The sequence below is a fragment of the Thunnus albacares genome, chromosome 4, assembly GCF_914725855.1.
Source record: "Thunnus albacares chromosome 4, fThuAlb1.1, whole genome shotgun sequence".
NCBI classification, from domain to species: Eukaryota; Metazoa; Chordata; class Actinopteri; order Scombriformes; family Scombridae; genus Thunnus; species Thunnus albacares.
This window is the reverse complement of record NC_058109.1, coordinates 20,317,073-20,343,509: the sequence shown is the minus strand read 5'-3', so window position 1 is coordinate 20,343,509 and position 26,437 is coordinate 20,317,073. Positions and strand designations below refer to the sequence as shown.

The following is a 26,437-nucleotide window of genomic DNA, read 5'->3' as shown; positions in this document are numbered from 1 at the left end:
TTTTATCAGAGGCGAGTGACTCACAGTGCTACAATGCGGGTTTGTACATGAGCCACAGGGGAGCAATCTCTCATCTCACTTTCTCACTCTGTCACTCTCTCATTTCCTCTTCATTTTTCACAGTGTCACCTCTGTTCCTTTCATTCTCTCACCTTTTCTCTGTCACACACCCCAAAATATACATCCATGCCAGACACTTTGCTTGCTTGAGTGCAGTGAAAACACACAAAGACTTAAAAAGTTGCACATACCAATGCACACACATTTATGTTGTTGATTCCAAAAAATATTTATGAAAGTGCATTTATTCCCTGACTCTTAACATTAACTTTATCACTTAATCATACACTATCTGAACTTAATTTTAACTTAAACTGCCATCCCTGACCATTAAAAGAAAGCAAAATGTCCCATAACAACTTGAGTGTATTTTGGATTCATAAGGGATCAGATAGACCTACAAAAATCATACATGTGCACACACACACTGTGTGTCTGTATGCCTCGTTATTTTAGCACCACCTTGAAACCTGAAAGGACACATCCTGTGCGTAGCCGCAAGCTCAGTAATCCATCTCCTTGTCTCCTCGTCAGCACAGGAGGCTCATGGCACAGGATAGGCACAGGCTCCCTGCTATAGGCTTAAAGGTGGGACAGAAAAGGTTGCCAGGCAAGGTGAAACGAGGCAGATGAGGTAGAGGGCACATCTGTGCGAGACACAGGAGGTCTTGTCAATTTGAGAGATGCCTAATGATGTCATTGCCTAGTTTGGTTTAGAAACAGATGTGAAAGTTAGACTAGGGGAAATTATGTAATTATAAACCATTCATTGCTTTTCAGTCAGATTGTGATATAAAGTTATAAATAACTTAATAAGACTTTATAAGACTTATTGCTACTATTGTGTCTACTGTTCATTCTTTTACATCAATTTAAGCTTTTTAAGCTTTTTCATTTCCAGGCTTTTTAATTTACAGCACAGCTTCTGTAAATAATGCGTATTAATTCATGCAAAAATGTGAAAAATGAGATGAATAACCCTTGCTGGTTAAGAAAACTGAAACAGAATGGGGAAATGTACAGTATTTAATTAGAAAATTATTAACACTGTGTAAATGAAGCATCAGTAAATGACAGTTGACCTCTCAATGATCTCTTTTTTTTTTTTGTTCTTCAGCTTACTCCTTAAAGATCCTGCAGGAAATGGGTGTTTCTCCTCCCATTCCCTGACTCTGTTATGTCATCATTTTTTACTGGTAACAGTAAAAAATATTTCTCTTAACATTAAAGGCGTTGCTTGTTGTTTTAGGGGGTTGAAAACCAACAGTTCCAACAAGAACATGTCATTAGCCAAACCCACATAACTTTATTTTAAATCTTTGTGGCAATTACAAACTATCCAAATATACCAAATGTCAGGCTGAATTTGGGGGAAATGTGTAAGTGATGTGCAAGACATTTAGAATATTTCCATTTGATTGACTGGTGCAGTCATACACAACGTGGAGTGTGGTTTGAATATTTCACTCAGTGTAAACATTATATGGCTTCAATGAAGAGTTACAACACTCAACAACATTCAATCATTTCATGGCAAATTTCAAAGTTGTTGATACATTTTACTCAATGCCAGAAATGTCAACCTCATTTTGTTGCTAGAGGAAATATCAGGTGATCACCAAAGTCAGAGGGATTCTTCTTCTGGTGACCATGAATATCTGTAGAACACCTCATGGCAATCCATCCTATAGTTGTTGAGATATTTCAGTTTGAACCAAAGCTGTTGGACCAACAAACTAACAGGCTACTAGCATGGCTTGGTGAACAATCCAAAACCATCCATTATTTGGTCAAACTAACAAGTTTTGCCCATGTAGTCAAAGCCTTATATAGTTTATTCTTCTGTGCCGCAGACCACCATTGTACCATTGTTGTTCAAAAACTATCAAAAACACAATAATGAAACATATACTGTGGCACGGGGTGATATATTCCATCATTATGATGTGCATAGAAACTGTAGTTTATCCGACATACATCGTCCTGATGCTGTAAATACTCACTAGCACGCCAAATCTGTGGTTGAAAATAGTCCTCGATAAGTGCACTGTTTACTCCTGCCTGAGTCACATTTACTAAAAACAACAATGCTCAGCTGCTTTAGGAGAGAGTTTTATTTATTTATTTTTATGAAACTACATATTCATGACCCATTTTTAAAGATTTACATTTTCAGTAGGCTTGAGGCTGAGTTCTACAGACAGGGGCAGGGAAGTCAGAAAGTTTTAAGAGACTAACTGTTGGTTTTAGTCTTTTTATGGGGTTTGTTGACTGCAAAATAAACATAATATTGCCAGCCTTATTTAAACCTACTTAAGGGGGAAAAAAAGGAGAATCTGTATATTAAAGGGTTAATTGTAATTGGTTTAAGTGGGTGACAGGTGAATGTAGTTTTATTGCACCACAGTCCCTAGGTGGAACTTTCCAAGAAGGTGATTGTAACCCCAGGGAGGAAGTGTTTATAGCTGCAACAGGCTTACTTTTCTCCACTTTGTTTACTGGCAGCGTAATCCCATCCATCTTTTCCATTGTAGACTTACATAAAAACAAAAACACAGACACTGTATCCCGTAGAGGAAACAGAACCACAACAGACTGTAGGAGGAAGGTCAGCTGTCAGTGCACAGGGCCAGAAAACATTTATTGGCAAGTCACAGAAGAAGTAGAACAATAAGAGGATTAAAAATGCCACTTTGCACTCAACATGCCCAAAGAAAATAAAGTGAGTGAGTCACCGTGTGACATAATCCCTCCATTGATTCAACTCATGTGGTGAAAAGGGCAAATCCAGTTACAAAGAGGACAGACCAGAAGTGAATCAACATTTCACACAGCATGACGCAAGGGAAGACCCTAAATACAGGACAGAAAAGATTTCTTCTGGAAACCACAATGCTGCTTTATCCATCATGTCATCTGCTCTCAGCCCCAAATGCTAGTTGGGTGTTGTACTTCTGTTTTTCATTATTTCCTTATACGCCCTTAGTCTGACTCTCCTCTTTGACCTGACTGCTCTCTCTTCCTTCAGTCTCATCTCCTCTGCCTGGCCTCTCCTGACCTCTCTGTCTCTGAATCCTTCAATATATAAACCTCTGTGATTCAACAGTAATTAAACATCCTAACTACCTAAGTCCTCAGAAGAAAAACAACTCTTCCAAAATTTATCGGCCCAATTTTGTGAAACGGGATTGCATGTCATTATCTGGGTGAACTGTTGCTGTTTGAATGGAAAAATGGCAAAGGGATAACACTACGTTGACAGCAACTTTTATTTCATCAAGCAAAAGGATGGAAATACACTAATAAGAACAGCTTATCGTGATCACTCACCGGAAAGCAATTTGATTTCTGAGAGTGAGGATGTTTCATCTTAACTCCAGTGATCAGATTGAAACGGTAAATATTCTAAAAATAAATGAACTAAGTTAGTTAGGCTCTGACTAATGGCACTCCAATGAGTGCTGCTCATGTCTACTTTTGAGCTTGACAGGATCATGGCTGAGGGGTAAGACAGACAATATGATTTTGTTGCAACATACTTCTCATACAAAAAGTTTTCTGCTGTGAAAACTTGTGACTACTGTAATGCATTGTGACTGTCATAAATCCAAAATGACCACAGCCTCTGTTCTCCATGATGGAACAAAATTGAATTTTTTACAGCCGCCTTTCAAGCTAACAGTGGAAAAGGCTTTGATAATCAAAAGACAGATTTTGGGAGTTTCATTTCAAGTATTTTTGCAACTTTTCTATTACACTGACTGAAATGGATGAGACTGAACATAAGACTGCAGGGAGAAGAAGGAACCCAGAAAGCACAGAATTGAGTTGTCCATCATTCCTCTGCGAGGGATGTGCAGTACCTGAGGGTGGCTGTTGATAAAACATAGAGGTGGAAAAATCTGTCGAAAGCCATGAAATGCTTTCCACTCTTTGGAAACTAGCGCAACCTAGCTACATACCAAGAAATTGTTGAACTCCTAATCGTGATGGGAAGACTCTCCTTCCTTGTCTATCCCTCCTTCAATCGAGCATGAAGCAGAACTGACCTTATGTGGTGAAAGCAGTGTGAAAACTAGGCTACCTCTCTGGCTCTGCAGTCCGTCATGGCCCAGTGAGCACCTACTCACACACCTTTTCCAGGACAGGATAGCTTGCACTTCAGGAGGATATTAAATATTCAGTCTCCTGTCTCTTGGCCTGTGGGGAAGGGAGGTTTGAGGCTAATTACTGAGCTCAGAGTGAATATGCTTAGTGTGTCTGTGTGTGTTTGTGTTTGTTATAGACGTGTATACGTCTGAGTGTATTTGCCAGTCATGGCTGTGAAGAAGTAGCAGTGGTCTTAATAAGATTCAGCTCCGCTGTTGTCAGTTTATGCAAACAGGAAGCGAGGCAGGTTGTCCCCATGACCTCAGTGCTCATCATTAAGAGCTAATGAGGTAACACAAGACTAACCATAACCCTCTTTAACAGTGCATCTGTGTCTTAACGTCCCTGCTGCATTGTGAAGTATATTCATCCAAACACATTTTTGGCTCTGGTGCCTTTATACACACTTTACTCTAATTGTCTGTTCCTCTATTTCTGTTCCGCTCTGACGGGCAGCTATATAAAAATGTTCATATTCAATTTCCTCATTTATGAAAATGTATTTCCCCCTCATACACAAATCACACACATCAAATTGCCTAACCAAGGAAACTCACAAGTTTCACTTCCAAAGCTTTGACCGGGTTTGCCTCATTCCCTCTGTGTCACAGATTTGTCACTGTGCTGTCATCCCTATAATCTCTTCTCTGGCTGACCTGGGTTGGCATACGTCCGGGGTGGGAGGGGAAAAGGTGAGTAAGAGAGAGAATTTGACGGAAGGTGGAGCTGGTCACGCATTGGTTGTTGTTCACACGCAGAACACACCTAAGTTCAGTTTCAACGCTGTCTTTTGTATTCAGCATGATTCATTAGCCAGTCTCCAGGCTGGTCAGTGCGTCAAGCTAGATTAGTCTTGATCTGATGAGTGCGGTTTCCACTGGATGGCCCATTTTAGAACTGAGGCTCAGTCGCAAATGGCTCTCTGCTTTTGTCTTGGTCTATCAAAATGCTACTGCAGCAGACTTTGGGGTTTCTGATAACATATCTGACCTAAACGTTCTCAAAGAGCGCTGAAAGCAATGACTCCAACTTTTACCTGGTACTGTTAAGGGTGACGTTAATGTTTCATGTTGACATTAGTTGTTTTATACTCTTGGGTGTGGTTATTCAGTAGCAAAAAAGCTCCCTCTAATGGGTCGTATTTGAGAGTTTTCATCCGTCACTTGGGTCTCTTGGGATCCAGACCGGGAGGCAGGCTATTTCAGGGAAGGCCCTGATAGAGTTTAAATTTCAGTCTGCCCTTTAATTCACTCTCACAGCAGAACTATTTGGTTGGTGAAGTTGAAACGCCTTTACCCTAGTCTTTCTCCTGCCCTCCCTCACCTCTGCCCCAGCAGGGTTTCTCTGCTCTTAGTCCCTCTCTCCTCAAAGGCCAAGGTAGGCGTACAAGCAGTCACCTGTCAAGATTAATTAAAGCTTATGGTTGCTGATTGGTACGAGGGAATAATCCTGCTCGCCACTGGCCTGGGACACAGCCTCCACAGTGACCTTGTGTTGGATTTCACACTGATTCTGGGACAGGAATAATAGGTGTGGCACATCTACTCACCCACAACTGTGCAGCCGTCTTAATCCCCAGCACTATGATCAGGCCCTATTGTACTCAGCAGATTATATCATTAGTAGCTGGCTCAATGCTTGAGAGGTCTCTGGTAGTCTGTCAGTCACGCTCACTAAATATGCAGGGTGTGCTTTGTAAAACAAGTAATACATTGTGGTTTTCTTTTAGCCTTGGGCATTGAAGGATTGAAAGAGACTGAATAGAAACGGAGAGGGAGACGGTGAAGAGCAAGTGTGGCTCGCTTTAAAAATATGCATCAACACAATCTCAAACTCTCCCTCCTTCACTGTCTCTCTCTGTAATGCACATACCAAGACTTGAAGAGAAAAAAAGCATCTGCCCCAGAGATCACATTAGCTCTGACCTTATTTCTTTTGAAATGCTGACATGACATTTCATGAATGCTTTGGAGAGAGTAGCCAGAAAATTAAATGGGCCATGAACTAATATCATCAGAAAATGCCATCACTAGTTGGGATATTTTAGCCGGCTTTGAAACGCAATTTGATGTCACAAATGGAACCAGTCTGACACATTAAAATGGAGTTTCTCATAGGACCAGTCTTCTTCCTCTGACATTGTCAAAGCACTATTTCACTTTGGGGCATTTTAACTTTCAGTCATCAACTGTCAAATGTATCCTTTACTCTGCCTTTCAACATTTCAAATTGCAAAAATACATAATTACTCCTTCAAATGTATGATTGTACATGATGTAGAAATACTAGCTGGATCTAATTTTTTTGTTTGCTGTGTATACGATTGTGATAAATTTAGTTTTCAACATGAAAGCTTAAAAATTGGTGCCAACTACAGGTTCAAGGTTTTGAGAAGGACAATTGCACAAACTCAAAACAGATGGCAGTTAACAGATAAGTCCTTGCATACTCAATGCAGTCTTTTAATTTTCAGTCTAGGCGACCATCGTCAGTGCAGGGATGTACTAATGATCAAATGTTGGTTTCTTGTTTGACAAAGATTGAAAGACTGGATTGAACATGCAATTAGTCAGAAACCAATTGTATTTTGTTAATAGCCTAAGTAAGTACCTTGGTACGTACCCTGCATCTGGTTAATCACCTGATCCAACTCACTTTCAAACTTTAAAAAGTGAGCTATTTTTCAAAGTTACAAACAGAACAGTACTGGTGGCGGTAGAGGAAAGGTCAGGATATCCCCAAAGTCATTAGGATTCATCTTCTGGGGATCATGGAATTAAAATGAATGCTTGTACAAAATGTCATGGTAATCTATCCAATAATTAGAAATATTTTATTCTGGACCAAAGTGATGGACTGACAAACGATTGACCAACCAAAATGGCACAACAGCACAGGGCTTTATACATTATTGTGTATTCTTCAATATTTTTCAATATTGTTTTCTTCTGTTTTTTCCAGATCCTGGCAATTATCTCTATCCTCTTCATTGTGTTGTCCACCATTGCCTTGTCTCTGAACACCCTTCCAGAGCTGCAGGACACAGATGAATTTGGCCAGTCCACAGACAACCCACAACTGGCCCACGTGGAGGCTGTGTGTATTGCCTGGTTTACCATGGAGTACCTGCTCCGCTTCCTCTCTTCGCCCAACAAATGGAAGTTCTTTAAGGGTCCTTTGAATATTATTGATCTGCTGGCCATCCTGCCCTATTACGTCACCATCTTCCTGACAGAATCCAACAAGAGTGTGCTGCAATTTCAGAACGTCCGCCGTGTAGTCCAGATTTTCAGGATCATGCGGATCCTGCGTATTCTGAAGCTTGCCCGTCACTCCACGGGTCTTCAGTCTCTGGGCTTCACCCTCAGGAGGAGCTACAATGAGCTGGGCCTGCTGATCCTTTTCTTGGCCATGGGTATCATGATCTTCTCCAGTCTGGTGTTCTTTGCTGAGAAGGATGAAGAAGACACCAAGTTTAAAAGCATCCCAGCTTCCTTCTGGTGGGCTACAATTACAATGACCACAGTAGGCTATGGAGATATCTATCCAAAAACTCTACTGGGAAAAATAGTGGGGGGTTTGTGCTGCATCGCTGGAGTGCTGGTGATAGCCTTGCCTATCCCCATCATTGTGAATAACTTCTCTGAGTTCTACAAAGAGCAAAAGAGGCAGGAGAAAGCCATCAAAAGAAGGGAAGCTCTGGAGAGGGCTAAGAGAAATGGTAGCATTGTCTCTATGAATATGAAAGATGCATTTACCCGCAGTGCAGAGCTTATGGATGTGATGGTGGAAAAAACTGATGAGAACACAGGAAAAAAGGAAAAGGTACTCGATAATCATGTGTCTCCAAGTCTGCAGAGAGAGAAGCCCCAACTGAAGTCACAAACGAGCCACAGCAGCCCCATCAAAACCCTTGAATCAAGCCACCAAGAGCAGGCGAAGCCCTCTAGCAGCCCTCAGCACCTCAGTGCTCAGAAACTGGAGGAGACGTACAACAAGATGGCCAAGACCCAGTCACAACCAAACCTCAACAGCAAGGAAAAAGGGCCGCTATCCAAACCAGTTAGGCAGAGAGCTGAATTGGAGATGGGAACCATCCCTGCTGAAGCCATCTCAAGCACAGTGGAGGCAGTGACAGACATCAGAAGCATGTCCAGCATTGACAGCTTCATCAGCTGTGCCACTGACTTCGCTGAGAGCTCTCGCTTTTCCCACAGCCCAGTCAGCAACATGCCAGGGAAAGTCAGCACCAACCCCAGCCTAGAGCCCACCTTGGAGAATGAGCATGAGGGATCCCAGGGTACCACTACGCCCCTGGCAGGACGAAACACCATGACTGGCCCATATTCTGACAGCCCCAGGAGCCTGCGCTCCAACAACCCACTCAGAAGCCGCTCGCTCAAGGTCAACTTCAGAGGTGGGGAGGATTCAGGGACAGGGGCCCTCTCAGATAGCTCGTCAGTGCAGAGCCCTGAAGTGTCTGTCTACACAACTGCCAGCAGCATGACACCCAGCAAGAGCCCGGAGAATTTACTGCCTAGCATCTTCACATTCCACGATGCATCCATCAATAAGTTCATTGATGCTGACACAGATGAGGAGGAGCACTTGCATGATGGTTCAGGCACCAACCCATCCCAAAGACTTCTGGATAAAGCCAGCCCCAAGTTTGACCATCAGTCCGGCTTCCAGCAAGGGGTCAACCACATGGAGGGCCTCCAGAGGAAGCTTGGGAACAGCACACTGCCACTGGAAGGGCAGGAGAACCATGTGGCTCAGGAACTACAGCCACTTCAGGGAGAGAAGAGTCACTCTAATGCTTAAAGTTCTGATGAATGAGAGACCACACAGGAAACAGACAGGAGAAAAGGAAGCAAAGAGGGAGGGGGAGCAAATATGAGTACAGTGAACTCCACAAAACTGAACTTCCAAAAAATATGTAAGGCATTGGAAACATTTGCAGGAATATTTGAACAATTGCAACACAAAATACTTATCCCATGAAAATACAACAGTTGTGGACAATGGGAAATATCTTTGTGTTCTGCTCTCAAACATTTTCCTACAAATGACTCCTGAATAAATGAATTTCGGAAAGGACTGATCTAAGAGGTTTTAAAAATGGCAAGGAATGCCCATCAGATCATTTTTACTATTTTTACCTTTGTTTTAGCCCACATTATCATATCTAACAATTACAGCCTATGTATAAGAGTACAGTATATCATTTTTATAAGCAAAAACCTATTTTTCTGACATCCCTGGATACCACTTTAAAGCCGATAGCAAAGGCTGTCCAATCAGTAGCAAACCACAGAGGGCATTGAAACATGGCACTGCAAACTGGGGAACACATTCAGCTGAGATAGTTCACACAACTATGTTGTAGTGTGAAGGGGGAACATAAATTTTTCTTTAAATTATAGTGTTACAGTGTTTAATTGTGGCATTACGAAGGCAAAGTGTTGGGAAAATGTATAGTTGGCGTCCTTTAACTTCCTTCCTTCAAACTGGCCTTAGTTCATGTTGTCTCCCATGTTTTACATTCGTGTGAGTGAAAGAGAGAAAGACAAAGACACACAGCATATACACATACAAGTGTGTGCAAAAATGATCTTTCACATACAGAATATTTATTGTTATGTTCTTGGTCTCTTAAGTGTGAACTTGAAGAGTATCAAGTGTTTCCGTCTGTTTCTTTTCAACAGGAGTTTAGTGTCTTGCTTGTTGATATTTTTTACTGCACAGAATATAGTTAGACAACACAGAGAGACACTGTGAGGCTGCATCCATCAATTTCCTTCTTGTTCCCACTGTGCCCGACTGCCGGCAAGAGAGAGCACCTTAACATGATAATTATTTTTATTATGAACACAGAAAAACTCTTTATTCTTGTTTGTTTACTTTTTTTTGTTTGTTTATTTCTAAATGTCTATTGTGTGTCCTGCAGATTGGTGTAATCTAAGTTCATTCTGAAATCTGGAGAATTATTATTATTATTATCTTATTCCTAAACTTTCTCATAAGTGTTACAGAGAAGTCATCATTCCTATTGTAGCTGATCAACTGAACTTCATATAAAATGAAAGTGCTTATGAGCATCACCATAGCTGGAAAGACAACACTGAAAATCACAGAGATTTTCCATGTTGACATTCCAGTTTTGTAGGAATGTGAATATTGTACATGTATAACTATAAAAGTAGAATATTACAAAAATACACATTTATTGTACCAGGAAAAGAATCAAAATAATTTATATTTTTAAGATATTTTCTAAAAGAATGGACTCTTAGACAAATATATTGTGCTAATCTCATAGTTTTGCATTTCAATATACAGTATGTACTGCATTGTTTTGAAGGAGTTGCATTTATTAGACAATATACTGTAGTAGATACATTTGTATTGTTTGCTACTGTCTCCCTGTAAATGTCTGTCCCTTTGTCCTTGTGCAATGTGAAGAACCAAAGAAATGTTCTTTCTGATAACTTATACAGACAACAGTAAGTAAGCATTCCTTTTCTAAACAGCAGACATACTTCAGGGAGCCATACTTGCTCATTCGGTACAAACATGTAAGCTGGAGAACTCACAGATGAGAGGTCAGGCCTCTGAAGAAGAAAACTGTTGACAGGGTTCAAAAACACAAAATGAAGAGGGAACACACGCGCTTTAATTTACATCCATTTTCAAAAAAGCTAATTTGATTATTTACACTCTGTGGATTTTGGCAAGTGGTTCGCTTCCAGAAATCCCAAACATTATGCTCATATGAGTTCACATGACATCCCTAACAAACATAAAGCCACCCCATGGCTATAGCTCGCCACTCAGGCACACAAACTGCATGGAGGTACCTTGTGTGTCTGTGGGCAACTTTAGTCCAACCGAATATCCTGCATCCTGCTTTTCTGTATGCACCTGATTCCAAACATATGACCAAGCTGGGTGTTAATCATCTGGTGCCCTCATGCTCGTTCCAACATTAATCATACAAGCATGGTTTAAATAACATTGTTAACTTTATAACATATCATGCAAGCATTCTATTAAGCATCTACTTTTAATAGTAAATCATTAAGCTTAAGTATTAAAAAATAGAGGTATTTACTCTGTATGGCTGTTTTCCATTGCTGCAATCATTACACATAATATGAGTTAGATATTTATGTGCCTTTGCTTTTAACACCTGCCTGCCCCGCACACAGAGACAGTTACTGCTCCCTGTTTACTGGCGCCCAAATGACAATTAAACAAACTACAGCAAATAAATGCCCAGAGAACTGGGTCATCATGCTGTCAGACTGATATATTAGACATTCACACCCCTCCCTCTAATGTCTGTCTTGTGCACTTACTTAAATGCACCAAACATTTACATGAAAAAGGCCCAATCCACAAAAAACAAACAGGTGCAGACTCACTCAGTAGAGTGAGCAATCACTGTTTCCATGGTGACAGTTTAGATGACTGCATGGCTCACATTTGATGCAAGCAAGTAGCCTAATTTGTAGTGTTGGAGTCCTTAAAGGCTCAAATAACGTATAGCAAATATACACAGCATTTACACTCTTTTCATGCATTAATTTATTCAAACATTCATCCATCTCCTTTTTCCCTCCTAACCTGTGGCTTCAGTGTGCTGAAGCCTCCATTGTTAAAGAAATTATGTCAACAGAAAACTGGGCTGTGGGCCTTTCTACTGCCACATCATCCTTTTATTCTCTTAAATTCACTAACACACACACACAAACACTTCAGCGAGTTACAAAAGAACATAGCCTGACCGCAACGTCAGCCACAAACCCCCTGAAACTAAGGTGCTGTTGCTATGTGTATGTTCACTTCAGCTACCTAACTCCCATGGAGGGAGTGAGTGTGAAATGTAAATGGAATAGGAACAAGCGGTGTGTGACAGAGAGAGCTGTGCAGCAGATCTGTCAGTCTGATTACAACTGACATCCCTTTTGATGGCTGGAGAACTATACGCTCCTCCACTTTGTGTCCAACTTCAGCACAAATAACTCCTCAACACAGAAAAGATGACCATTCAAAGCATTGAATCATAAGGCATTCATAAGCTCTTTCAGCTCTTTTGATGCATTTTTGAGAGGGTAAAAAATCCCTCAGGCAAGATGATGGCCATCATGTTCTGTCACTGAGAAAATTACATAGTGAGATTATGCACACAGAACTTGTGTGTATTTTTCTACTACAAGGACTGGCCTCGTGCTTGAGTCTTTTGTGCAGAATGACGATGCAAAATGGCAGTTGGGGTGAGGATGCGTTCATTTCTGTGATTCTATAAATATCATCCTGGGCATGCAAAGGGAGGGTCTGGGACAGCAGGAAAGGCTCAGTTACAGAAATGTCTTTGGTCAGATGGTGTCATGGAGCTCTGAGAAACAAACTTTGTAACAAAGCAGTCTGGTAGAGGAAGGCTAAGAAGGCTGTTCAGCTTACAGGAAACTATACAGTCACTGGTGTGTGGGATTTGTTGCAGCCCAGCCCTTAACGCTGCATGGTAATGGGATAAAAATGTCAAACTGACAAATGGTCATATAACTTTCACTACTGAAGGCTTTCGAGACCCAAAGAAAAGACTAGAAAGATAGAAAGGGAGGGTGCGCTGCACAGTGAAGAGTGAAGATTCATAAGCATTCATCATACAACACTCAGACATGCAGTAAATAATAACAAATCTTTGGAAATGAGCCTCTCATCATAGTGGACTTACATCCAAACAAGCCATAGTCTATTTAAATGGTTACAATTTTTTTTTTTTCTCTGTTGGGTGAATGTTATTAATGTCCTTATTGCTTTTTATATCTTTTTTTTTCTTTGTTTTTTCTAAACTGCACTTTATTGATTTTCCTGAATTAAACAATCTGCTGTCTAGTCACCATGCAAATAAAAATGTCACCATATAAAAGGTACATATTGGTTGAAATACAATGCCCAAAAGCACAAGGTATAATATGATTATGTAACCATTTCTTTAAGCACAATCTGCTGCATAAGAGGTTTAAGCCAAATGCAGATACATAATTTAATTTTCAGAATCTTCCCACTTCTTTGGGGAAATAATCACCTCTGTTCAACTCACACAGGTAATGTTTGTTTTGTAAAGTTTCATACTTTGTACCAGTTGACTTTGTAGAATATTATCTTTGTGGTTTCCTGTTGTTCAACGCATGTAGCGCTATTAAACTTTGACACACAGAACTTGTAAATATAACCTAAGAAGCTATAGGAAAATGTCTATGATGAGCAATTTGGAAGCAATTTTCTCCTTTTACTGACTGATGCTTAATAAAAGACAATAATCCAGTGTTGGTCCTGTGAGCCTCACTTCATCAGCGGAAATGTGTTTTTATAAAAACCACTGAATACATACAACAGGAGTGTAATACACAGATGGTGAATACACAAGATGGTGAGATTGTGCAATGCCTGAGCTGGTGTTTGGTGAATGGAGACTGTGTATATTATACAACAGCACCCTCCAGTGTTCTGTATTAAAATTAAAACATATCAAAGTATTCACTTCACACAACGATTGACATTCATGGTAACATCTAGTCTTCTTTAAGTAAATTTTTGGAAACAATTATCACTGGAAGATGATCAGTTTGTAGTTTCTAATAAAAGTTGACAATTGCAGTTCATAAGGTCTATAGCAGTCTTATATTTTACTTTTCTGATTACCGATTTGGTCAATAAAATGTTTTTTAAAAAAATGTGGAAAAATGTTCATCACAATGTTCCTCAGCCCATGTGACATTTACATTGCTTGTTTTTCTAAAACCCAAAGATAATAATACTTACAATGTTATAAAACAGAGAAAAGTAGCAAATCCTGACAAGCTTTGTGCATTTTTGTCAGACAAATTATTCAAATGATTAAGCAATTATCAAGATTGGATACAATTTTCTGTCAATGGACCAACTGCTTTATCCACTAATCATGTTCAACACAATTTTATTGAACTATTTACAACTATTTTGATTCACTAAAATTGAGATTATGATCAAATGTATGGTATACTGGTCGTTTCCATCACAACCATTATCCCTCTTTTAAACAACATCTTACCAGAAAGAAAAGCCAAACTCTCATCAGATAGAGGTCAGTTTCTTTTTTGGGTCATGAGGTGTTATCAGATCAATATTAATGTAGTTAATTCTCTCTGTTTTGTGACATTTCGTCATGCTACATTATGACCACAGTTTTGAAGAGGATTACATCACAGTCAATGCCAGTCACAACTTCAGGCTTTTCCCAAGACGACATAAACAGTCTTAACTGCCATGAGAAGCAATCTCTCTGCAACAAAAACTTTACCAAAAACCACTAAAGCCTGCGTCAAGTACACTTTAGTGTTTTGAAACAACAGAATGAAATGTAACAGAGGGGGGAAAAAAGAGTAATTTCCCAAAATGTACGCTTATTAAAAATTTTACATATTAGGGATTTGTGCACACGTGCTAAGCAGTTTATCACCTTAACAGTTTACTCTGGTTTGGATAATCCGCCTCACATCATGGATCAGGAATAACTTTCTATAACAGATGAAAGGAATGTCTACGTGATAGATGACCAGTTGTGGAAAAAAAATACTCAAAACATCATACTTGTGTAAAAGTAGTTTACAGTGGTCAACTGTGGCAGAGGCACAGATCTTACATACAAGTCAAATGAAGCTCAGAGTAAAAGTTACAACAAAACATTAATTGTGATCTTTTAAAGACAACTTTAAAAGGACAAAAGAACTGCGTCCACATATTGAAAGACGTTAACTCTCTCAGTTGACTGACCAAAAGCTGTGATTGACTGCATTACTTTGATTAAAATCTAATTACGTTATATCATCATATTTAGTTAAAAAACACTAAAATGTTTGGTTACTTGAAAAAGAGGAGAATGTCTGGTTTACAGACTGTGGGTAAGAAGTATTGTAGTGAAATCTCACTCAATAACCACTCTTCAGCTTCAGTGGTTACAGCACAGGAGGAACAGAATGAAAGCCCTCACAGATACACAAAGCGTTATTAAAATATGACACCTTCACATTTTAGGGTGAAGACAAAAATCTATTCCACCTACAACAGTAACTATAACCTGTGTCAACCTTTGAGTGACACCACAGAGACATCTATTGAGTCTTTTGTTCTTTTGGTTTCTCCGCACTATGTTTTAGCCTTTTGAAAGAGCACTCTGAAAAGTCTGCAGAAACACAATAATTAGAGGCTGGTCTTGTTTGCCTCAGAGCTCACTACATAACCTACTGTTTCAGAATATTTTTGTTGTGTGATGAGTCACAGCTGAATGCTGAAACACAAAAAAACTGGAGCCACTGCATACTTGACTAGACTGCTCAAACTATTAATTAAAAAAAGCTTCAAAATGAACAAGAGAAGTGTATGCTCCTAAAGTTTTTGGTCATGCAAATTCAGGTAAAAAACACATTAACATGGTGAGAGATGACAGTGTATTCGTCTATAATTTGCATGTATGGTTTTGTCCAGTGTGTCATATGCTGGCTTTGGCTCTGGACTCCAGAGAAAAGAGACTTGAGTGTTTTCTTAATCCCTGCCTCATACTCAGCCACTGTTTATGAAGGAGTTACGAATGTGCACGGGTTAGTCAGTCAGTCATTAGACAAAAAGCCCTTCTATTGGTGGCCACCATCAGTCCCCGTCCTAATCCCAAACACACATACACACACACACACACACAAGTTATATAAAATGGCCATCCAATCCCACGTCACACAGGGAAACAAACTCCAAAGCTTGGCGGTCTGCATGTGTGGCTCTCTAACTTCTCCTGGGTGCAGCAGATAAGGACAGTACTGGACTCGAGCATCATGATAGTTATAGTGGACCTGCTGCTGATGCTGATCGACCTGACCTACTCCATCCTGACAGCCGTCATTCAAACTTTCCTTCGGCCGAGGTTGAAGAGCATCGATGGGGAGCTCTGTTTGATCACAGGGGCCGGGGGCGCGCTGGGTCGGCTGTTCGCGCTGGAGTTTGCCAAAGAAGGAGCGCGCCTGGTGCTGTGGGACTGCAATGAGGCTGCCAACGAGCAGACTGCCAAGCTGGCGCGGGAACGTGGTGTCCAGGTGCATACGTACACCGTGGACCTTTCCCGCCGCCAGAGCATCTATGAGACGGCGGACAAGGTGAGAGCGGATGTCGGGGATGTCTCCATACTGGTCAACAACGCAGGCGTCGTGGCCGGACGGAGGCTTCTGGACTGTCCTGACGAGCTTTTGGAGAGGACTTTGCTCGTCAACTGCCACGCGCTTTTTTGGGTGAGACTTTGACGCACGCATCTTTTACGCACGAACACTTCAGGCAGTGAATGTCCACCTTTGCTTAGAACCAGAGCTTACAGCATCCACCAGCCCGACATGAATTACATAACATCTATTCACTCTGCTAACCCCCCCTCTCTCTCTCTCTCTCTCTCACTCACACACACACCCTCACGCATCAGTGTTTGCGCACTGATGTGTGAAGAGATCAGAGCAGCCTGTGGCAGCCCAGCTGGTACATCACATCACAGTATGGAGTTGTTTCAGTGTCTGTAAAAGTTAATATGAGGTTATAAGGGGCGGCAACCTTATCCACTCATCCCCAGAATAAAAGAAGCCCACCGGTTAAGAAAGCATGTGATTCTGCTGTTGATCCTCTTAAAGCCTGCAGTCCCATGCTCTAACAATGAATGGGTAAGCTCATAAGCACCAAATATCACGGACATCAGCGACAGACTTACAGTAGGTGGGCGTTTCCTCTATTTTTGTTAAAGCACCTTCAACACTCTAATGTTTCTCATCTGGTAGAGGAAGGAAAACTAGCAGCTGTTCCAGACCCTATGAGCAGCTGGGTCCCTATTAAACCTTAAGTGCCCCCACTAAACATTATTATAAACATTATACATACACAAAAAATATCAATTTAATAATAATAATAAACTCATAACTCATGGGCATATCCTCAAGAAAGTAGAAACCTCCTAACAATAAGGCCCATTTCATCTCAGATTATATTGCATTTAAGTAGTGCATATTCCCATATTGCCAAATAAAGTAACAATTAATCAAATTGACACAAACCAACTACCAAACAGTTAATTCATGGTTTGGGGGGCTGGTCGTCTGAGGCCACAGATTCAGGTTCAAGGTGTTGTGATTTTATTTGTGGTAATTAAAATATGGTTTTGTTTGAGAATATTCACCATTTACCGTAACACATTGCAATAATATGACAGGTTCTGTGGAGAAGAGAAGCCATGTGACAAAATCTTTAGACAGGACACCTTTATTTCAGTTGATGTGCTCCAATTGTGTGAACAGTATTCCTTGACAAATATTAATTTAAGGAAATTTTAGCACACTAAGTAAAGGTGAACCTGAGACCATTTACACGTCTTTTTTTTTACAAACTGTTAATTGGGTAGCTGGTTTGTCCCCATGCTAGAATATTTCAACATATTTGGATGCTCGAGCATTTGTTTCCTAACCTGACTCTCATCCCATAAATGCTATTACCATACAAAGTCCTCCTGTGTTACTTATAACAATTCGCATTTTCACTTGAAAATACTGTAGGGTGCTGTGTGGTAAAAGAGGGGGAACAATGTTGATCTAAGGCTGTGGATGAATTAATCAGGCCACCTTCTTTATTTGTTATACTACTGTAACATTATATTTCCAATCCCAACAGATGACAAAGGCCTTCCTGCCACAGATGAAAGCAAAGAACCATGGTCACATTGTAACCATTGCCAGTGCTCTTGGACTATTCAGCACTGCATGTGTGGAGGTAAGACACAAGATGAATGACTTCTCACAGCCACAAACAAGACACATCCTAGATTATATTATGAAGAACATACAGTGATGCTTACTGACTAGACAACTCTTAAATGCTGATCACATCGTTGTATCTTCGTTCCCCTCCAGGATTACTGCGCCAGTAAGTTTGGGGCTGTTGGTTTCCACGAGTCACTGACCCACGAGCTGCTCGCAGAAAACCTGGATGGCATCAAAACTACTTTAGTTTGCCCTTATATTGTCGACACAGGGATGTTTGCAGGCTGTGAAATAAGGTGAGATTCCATCGCTGATCAATACACTTTTTATTAGTGACAGTAAAAATAATTAAATGCTATATTCTCCACTTTGTTTGCCATCTATCAGGAAGGAGCTTCGGAGTATAATTCCACCTCTGAAGCCCCTATACACTGTACAGCAGTCCATGAAAGCCATTTTAGCAGAGCAGCAGATGATCTGCATTCCTCGCCTCATGTACATCCCCTTTCTGACACGAGCGTAAGTACTGATCAGGTCATTTATAAAACAACACATACAGTATCTGTTTTTAAGCCCAGAGGGGGAATGCCATTATGGATGAGAAATATATTGGAACCAAAGACAATAACTTGGGACTTGTTTTGTTTTCTTCCCTTCCTTCTCCAGATTGCTACCTTGGGAGGCAAATGTTGCAACATATCGCTTCATGGGAGGAGACAAATGCATGCTACCCTTCATCAAGAATGTTGAACAGAAGACATCCAATGGCCATGTCAAATCCTACTAAAACCCCTCTGTCAGTCTGTTTAATAACATTGTTAAATAATGGACCAATGCAAAAACCAAAGGCTCATATATCATACATTATTTTGTTATCTGAAGGGAGTGCCCAATACCAGTGCCACAACAATGTTGGGTCATTTCCAGTTATACAAAAGTATAATTGGATCTGAAGGGCCGGGATTGCTCAGTGAAAAGGAAACTTCTTTAATGTAAGAATAATGTTATTAATCTCTAAACAGGAGGAGGCACAAAGTAAGATAAATTAGTCAAAACACTGTTGATAGAAAAACTGATGAGAGTGCAATGATAACCGATCTATACAAGTGCCTCTTTTTATTCACATTAACAAACAGTGCAGAAACAAAGACTAGACATTAACAAATCTACAGGAAACATGCAACAGAAAAATATTAAGCTTTATGTTTGAGCCACAGACTACGGTCTTCTTCAACCGTTAAAATAAATTCAAACAGGAAAAAAAAAAAAAAAGCGCTAAAGAAATCCCTCCCATATGATTCAGATGTTCAACGTTCCACAATGTTGCTAAAATTTACCTCCGCTGAAATAAACTGATAATTGCATCAGAAGTTGATATCCAAATCCTTGTTAGCCTTTGCCACACAGCAAACAAAGAGCCCAAACAGTGATTCAGTTATGTTAACTTTTTGGTCATGTCTTTTAAAAACCTTAAAAAAAAAAAAAAAAAAAACTTCCATCAGAGAACACACCCTAAATTCAAGAAGAACTGTAATTTCTCTGGCAAATCCATCATATAACTGTCAAGTCAAAACCAAATCTGTAAAGACTGTAAAGTTCAGCTGAAGCAGGTCTCTGTGACCTGGAGCCACTGTGGCTACTCCTGCAGTGTATTGTGGTCTCCTTACTAAGCGAACACCATCACGTCACTTTCAAACCAACTGCACGGTGGCCGCCTGTAAGTAACCCTGCAGGAACTGGAGAGCTTCTGCATTCAGACTGGTGCTCAGCATTGAGGGAACCTGCACCAAAAACAAAAAAAGAAAAAATGGACAAGAAGCGAGATTCACTTATTTGCTTTTTGTAGCAGAGCACATGCCGTTCATTCGGCAACAATCTTCAAAGTTCTTTTATTCCAAACACAACTAAGCCATGTTATGACATATAAATCACCAAAGATTAGTTTTGGCATAACACACTAAACATCTGCTGCATTTCTAAACATACCCTTCCTGGGCAGGCAGTAGAAAGCTTGTGGAGCGACTGGGCCAGCAAGATTTTGGGATTGCCGACAGCATCTCCGATCGGGTCGTGCTCCTTCTTCCCGGCAAAGGCCAGTTGTGAGAAAGCTGTCTGATAGCCTGGTGTGTCTTCAATATCAATGAAGTGCTCATCATCTGGGATGCTGTCATCTTCTGGCAGCTCAAACAGGCCGATGAGGGCCTGGAGCAGTGGGGTCCTGAATAAACACATATAAACCCAAATCACTGGTTAATTTGTTTGTCTGGAATAAAACAATTGGAATCCAATGTAAAGTCAATGCTTAGCAAAGTGCTAGTTTCAGTAACATCATCAAGACACCAAGAAAATCTACACAAATGTGTCATTTTTAAACTTGTACTGCTGAAAACTTCACTATAAACAGGTCAGGGCAGCTTCTGCTGCTTTACTTTATTCAGGGGTAACCAGTAACATCCAATTATATGCAGTGCTACCTACTACACTAAACTATGAAAAACATTAAATATTGTACATAACAGTCATTGATATTCTGACTATAATAATGTTTATTTATTGAAAGGGGAACTTAACAGATTTTACACATCAAAGTATGTATACAGGTCTTGGGGAGTACTACTGCATATGTGAAAAAGGTTGTATAAAAAAAGCTTTTTGTGGCTCCAGAGGGAGCTGCACAAAGTCTGATCAATTCCCTCAAGTGATGTCACTTGAGGCAACGTTGGTTGGGGCGGAAAACTACAAGTTGGAAAATGAAAAACAAGCCGGAACATCAGATTAGATGATATCTGATATTTAACAGATATTGAAGGCTCTGTTCAATCACTCTGATTAGACCTCTAGAGTCAGGTAGTAATTGGGTGGACTGATGCATAATTTCACCAACAGAAGGGTGAGGGTGTCAATCAAACACAGTTTGAACCTGCCCGCACAGTCCTCAAAGGATGATTCATCAGAGAACTTAAGTGAAAACTGTGAAAAAGTGAAAAATGTGCGATGGATGCGTCAGGGATTTAACCAAGTAACTGCATGAAGAAAATAAATGAAAAGGTTGTGTTTCATTGAGGCTGATTTCTTACCAGAGTTTAGTGTACTCTGTGTCCATCATCGCAGGACATTCAGTAAGGATTTTTGTAATGCCGACAGCACAGATCTTCTTTTCAACTCCTCCAGACACCTTCTGAACCTCTGGAATAACTATTTTCTCCAACACCATACCGAACATTCTGCAATACAAAAAGTTAACAGGATTAATGCACCTTTTCGCTGGTCTGCAACGAGATTAAACGTAGGACACACTGTAAACCTGCAAAGGCTTTGGGATTAGGAACACAAGTGTTGTGGTTGCAGATTGTATTTAAATTAATGCGCCCCACTCTCATTTTCTCTCTTAGTCTCTTTTTAGACTAATCGTTTAGTCAGTTACATAAATTAATACAATCCGGTCTAAAAATGTGTCTAAAATGGGACATATAGCAGTGTTGCAGACACACTAGAATCACCTTTGATACATTTTTGCCATAAAACTGAGTCACTGTTGGAATCCTTTGAAACCTCTGAGTTCAAGTGGACCACAGCTGCTGTCCCCTATGAAAGACCAGGCTACACACTTTTCAGAGCCACCTTTAAAGTCTAAAGGGGGGTGAGTGTTTGATATTCAAAACGTAGGTTTTTGATGGAGTATTTCTTAAAATTGTGTCCTATTTGAAGTAAGTAAAGTATAAGTTGTCATGTTCCCACTGTGTTCCCACTCCTTTTGTATTCAAAATGCACTTACTTAGGCTGGATGCTGTCAAAAATCTCTTGAAGTGCAATAGCTCCATATTTGACACCATACAGGTTGATAAACACCAAGAAACCTGTGAGAAGAACAAAAAACAAGAAGTCACAAGATGTTACAAGTGAACAGGCACACGCTCAGTCACTGACCATAGTCGAAAAATTAACAGCTCATGAATGTAGGAAGTGAAATGACTGTACTAACTCTTGATGAACTTGGTGGTTTTGGAGCTTTGTAGCCTCTGGAAGAGCAAAACGAAAATCTGTTTCCTGTACTGAGTGATTGACTCTCTGACAAAAGAAAAAAGGAAGTCAACAAAACATGTCAGGACCTCAACCAATCAATTTCACCAGGCACAACATTTTATCGATAGGCCACTGAGGAGACCAATTATAATCAACTTACGGGGGCATGTGCTCTATGATGCTGTTGAGCAGGTAAAAGCCTTGGTGGTCGTTGGCCTTGGAGGCAATGAGCTTTTGGAAAACTCCAAGCAAACCCGGCTGAGGAGGAAAGATGAGCAAGACAAGACCCAAACATCAATATACAGGTCACACATAGGATAAATTATATAATCCATAAATACATCAATTTAACTGCAGACATTTACAACATTACTATTTTTCTGCTGGACACAACACTGTCACCACTCACTATTTTATCGGCAGCAGAGCTGGCAATAGTGGCACCTCCCTTCTCCAGGTAAGCCTGAAGCAGGCGCACCAGAGGAGGGATGTTCCCTGTCCTTTCCCATAGCACAGGCTGCAGCAGGTGAGGGAATAAAGCCATGTAGGAAGCGGGAATAGAGTTGGAGTGGATTTCTAGGAGGAGAGACATCACCTGGAACACGTACGGGAGAAACTCTGTAACACAAGACAAATGGAAGATGAGTTGCCTCTTATCAGCCACCAGCAATGTTTATCAGCGTGTCATCTACACAACGACAAATCTATTTTAAAAAAGGCACACCCTGGACATCGTTCTGAAGGATCTCTGTGAAAACAGGGAAGAGTGCTTCCTCAAAGCTGCTGACAGTGGCGGGGTTGGCCTTGCAGGTGATCCGAACAGACAGGCACAAGGACTCAAACAGGTAGTGGTTGAAGTGTGGCTTGCTGGGATTCTGAAAGCAAGTGACAGACAAAAATGGTAAACATGAGTATTCCTTGAACAAACAGGCATCTTTGTTAATCTATCTGTATCCATTAATAGCATGAAAGTGCAGGTTACCTTGCTGACTAAGAGGAGCTTATGAGTGAGTTGACCAATCAGAGTGGGAATGTAGGGAACAATGGCCTCCTGCAGCAAGGAGAAGCTGCGCATGATGGCTTTAAAAATGAAAAGAAAAAAATAAATAAATAAGAAAAGAAAGGAGACAACATGATGAGACTACTTAAAATAACTCTGAAATTGGTCTGACTCTGACTGAGGAGCATTCAGAGGACAGAGGAAAGTCAGGCTCACCTTTCATGATGTATTCATTTTCTGATGAGCCAGGAAGAGCAAGTGCCTTGAACAAGTTGTTGAGCAGCTGTTCAGTAAAAGGTGCCATCTCTGCAGGGATGATACTGGAAAAAAAACAAAAAACAATGGTGTAGCTTTACAGCAAGATGCAGAAATGTGAGCAGACTCTGCTATATTGTTTCATCTCAGTTGTCTTTTGGGAAACTAATAAGACATTGTTGCAGTGATATGTAACTGTATATATACAGTTGATTCCAAGGACATAAAGTAAATAAACAGGCAATCATCACAATACTAAGGATAATTACACATCACACATGTAAATATTGGCTTTCACCTAATGTGGGTTTGATGTAAAGCTTGTCAAGTTCTACCACTAAAATTGATCTTTCACTCCTAAAAAGTGCACATATTGTTTGTCATCCCAAATACATTTAAAAAAAAAAAAAAAAAAAAAAAAATCAGTGAGGTGATTTGAGGCACCAGTCAGAATTGCTCTCCATGGACAATTTTCCTTTTAATTTGTTATAAACTGGATAGGGAGAGGTTACAGAATTTAGGAACTAAAGGAGAAGATATATAGGGAAAAAGGTGAGAGCAATGCTGGAGGCCAACAACTATTTTGGTTTATAGCATCTTTCACTTTATTGATTGACACTTACAGTGTTGTGTTGTTGGGGCCTCTCATAGTAAACAGCCTCTCCAAGGCGTGGGCAGCGTACGTGTGCTCCACAGTGCTCTCTGCCTGCAGGTGAGTTATCAGTAGAGGAACAGCCTGCAGCAGCTGCTCCTTAGGAAGCTGGAGGAAAAGGACAAAAGGGCCTCTGTAACATATTCATCTGGGCTTTTGAAATTTAAGTTGCGGAGAAAAGGAAGAGTTCATACCTGGCTTCTGAAGATCATGACATACTTGATGGCATCTGCCTTCAGCACTGGGAACTCATTAACTGCAATAACGGCATAATCGATTAAAGCTTATTGATGTGTATACTCAAAATTTGGACATTCAAATGTAATCAGTTTGCTGTTACTGTCACAAGATGCACTATTGCATTTCTATCTTTATCTTAACTGCTCAGCTACTAATCAAAAATGAATACAACGTCAAAGGCAACCATTACCCAGCTGTTATAACACAAGAGACAGCATATTGAGGCCTTTGAGGGTATTCTTACCGTTTTGGGATTTTAAGTCTGGAAGAATGTGGTTCACAAAGAATTCAGTGAGATTCACCAACTCGTTGGCTTGTGTGATACCATGCTGGTGGGGAAGAAAAAGACAAAAATAGGAAACAACCCAATCATATCAATTTCATCAAACAGTTTATAAAAGGTGCACAGTATTAACAGTTGTATATTCAATAAGACTAAAAATCTATGTCAACAATACCTTCTGCGTCTGTGCTTTCGATGCCAGTGATGTGACCAGGTAGATGGCGGCATCTTTGTGTTTCCAGTTCGACCCAGGGTTCTTGGCGTATTCTGCCAACATTGAGTTGACATAACCAGAGAAGATTGCTGTGACTGGGCCCTCGAAAAATTTACAAAGGCCTCTCACCAAGTCGCACGCCGCCCTACGCCGAGTGTCGATGTCTGAGAAAGGATGGGGACATGGTTATAATAGGCAAGGTTTTGTCAACTGTCAATTATTTGCCAGGCTGTATGTGGAAACCTTCCCTTGAAATTTTGCATACATACATCCTACCTAACCAGCCAATTACACATGTGGACTTACACTTGTCTTAAATGAGAGACACCTGGCTGGTATTCCAAACAACCGTAACATTCACAATGTAAGAAGGAAATAGATATTTTCTTATGTCTTTACCAGATCCTTCAAGGTCCCTCCGGATGTATTCCTCAGAGTTATCTTCAAAGGCCTCCTCATCTGCACCTAATCAGAGATTAAAGGCAATCTGGTCAGTATAAGCGCACATTTGTATCCAAGCTAGCAGATGACTGAATCAGTCTGCTAATGATAACATTTCCAGGTGAAATCCGAAGACTCAGAGAAGAAAGTATTTACTTACTTCTGAACTCCATGTTGGGAACAATGACCTTCTCACAAATGCTAGTGAGAGTATTCTGGTCCTCAAATAGATGCTTGTAGTGTGGCCTTTCACAGACCGATGCCAAGAACTGAATAGCGTTGCTGACAAGCTGCAACAAAGACGAGGTTGTATATTGTTAGCGCAAGGAACATGAACTTAAAAAAAGAACACAGAAATTGAGTCGGGGATCAGTACGCTCACCAGGTCGTATTTGACTTCCTGGCCTGTAGAAACTAACAGGTTCCAGATAGCAGTGACGAAACGAGGCAGATACGGCTGGAATTCTTCGTCATACTTCTGAGCGTAAAGAGCAGCGTTGTCACAGATCTGAGACTTCAGCAACTCCAAGAGACCCGCCTCCTCCTCATCCTAGGGAGTTGTCGTAACAGACACAAACACATAAGTTAAAGACCACTTTGTAGCGCAGCAATGTTGGAATTTTTTGCATGAGTAAAAAAAGAAGATACTTACATCTGTTTGTAAAAGTTTATTATCCAAAGTCAGTAGGCCATGAAAATTGGTCATCCAGGTTTCCATGTTGTCTTCAAAAAACTCTGGAAGGTCCTGTATAATAATGCAGAGGGCAGTTCTAAGCAGAAGTTTCACATCACTGATAAATTTGTATTTTAATAACAATGCTATTACTGAGAATGCTTGTGCATCGTTTGCTTGTGTTTATTACAGGGCTGCTGCACACTTTTTGAAATCAAATTTGAATGCTTTTTAAGACTTTGAAAGAGAAAATTTTATACCCTTTCCACAGCAAAATGAATGCACATTAGGGTTGATCTTTATGTTTGAAATCAACTTGACAATAGGGCTGTGCAATATGACCAAAATATCATTTCCCGATATAGCACATTTCCTGTAAATTCAATAAATTAACAGTTTGTCAGTGGAATCACGAGTTGTGATCTGCAGGAACCCTGATTATTGTTAATAACCATCTCCTTGAATTACATTTCAATCCAAAATAATAAAACAAAGTAACCATGGGACCCCATTTGGATAATTTGTTATTAGATTTTTTAAATTATTTTTAATGCCAAAATGATTGATTGGCTCTAAAAGGCTTAGATCAGCCACATGAAAATAACTATAAATATCTATATA

At 40.3% G+C, this 26,437-nt stretch overlaps 3 protein-coding genes across 4 annotated transcripts in view; 2 read left to right on the top strand and 1 right to left on the bottom strand.

The window, feature by feature from the left end:
- Positions 1-13,543, top strand: part of LOC122979994 (potassium voltage-gated channel subfamily B member 1-like) — a 38,563-nt gene extending 25,020 nt beyond the window's left edge. The window contains exon 2 of the mRNA XM_044347658.1: positions 7,171-13,543. Within this exon, the coding sequence (XP_044203593.1) occupies positions 7,171-9,033 (1,863 nt within the window). The 3' untranslated portion in view covers positions 9,034-13,543. The remainder of the gene's footprint in view (positions 1-7,170) is intronic.
- Positions 13,544-15,899: 2,356 nt separating this feature from the next.
- Positions 15,900-19,307, top strand: LOC122980196 (retinol dehydrogenase 10-B-like). The gene is made up of 5 exons (XM_044347969.1): positions 15,900-16,532; positions 17,947-18,045; positions 18,186-18,331; positions 18,423-18,554; positions 18,702-19,307. The coding sequence occupies exons 1-5, from the start codon at positions 16,083-16,085 to the stop codon at positions 18,820-18,822; spliced, it is 948 nt and encodes a 315-aa protein (XP_044203904.1). The 5' UTR covers positions 15,900-16,082; the 3' UTR covers positions 18,823-19,307.
- cse1l (CSE1 chromosome segregation 1-like (yeast)) overlaps positions 19,128-26,437 on the bottom strand; it is a 287,251-nt gene continuing 279,941 nt past the window's right edge. For both annotated transcript variants that reach the window (XM_044347907.1, XM_044347906.1), the window contains exons 8-25: positions 25,796-25,888; positions 25,526-25,693; positions 25,304-25,433; positions 25,102-25,167; positions 24,664-24,866; positions 24,450-24,534; positions 24,160-24,221; positions 23,937-24,073; positions 23,275-23,378; positions 23,041-23,138; positions 22,783-22,933; positions 22,468-22,676; positions 22,219-22,316; positions 22,018-22,103; positions 21,811-21,892; positions 21,113-21,259; positions 20,022-20,253; positions 19,128-19,816 (exon numbers count right to left, since the gene is read on the bottom strand). In XM_044347907.1, coding sequence (XP_044203842.1) covers positions 19,727-19,816; positions 20,022-20,253; positions 21,113-21,259; positions 21,811-21,892; positions 22,018-22,103; positions 22,219-22,316; positions 22,468-22,676; positions 22,783-22,933; positions 23,041-23,138; positions 23,275-23,378; positions 23,937-24,073; positions 24,160-24,221; positions 24,450-24,534; positions 24,664-24,866; positions 25,102-25,167; positions 25,304-25,433; positions 25,526-25,693; positions 25,796-25,888 — 2,241 coding nt within the window. In that variant the 3' untranslated portion in view covers positions 19,128-19,726. The remainder of the gene's footprint in view (positions 19,817-20,021; positions 20,254-21,112; positions 21,260-21,810; positions 21,893-22,017; positions 22,104-22,218; positions 22,317-22,467; positions 22,677-22,782; positions 22,934-23,040; positions 23,139-23,274; positions 23,379-23,936; positions 24,074-24,159; positions 24,222-24,449; positions 24,535-24,663; positions 24,867-25,101; positions 25,168-25,303; positions 25,434-25,525; positions 25,694-25,795; positions 25,889-26,437) is intronic.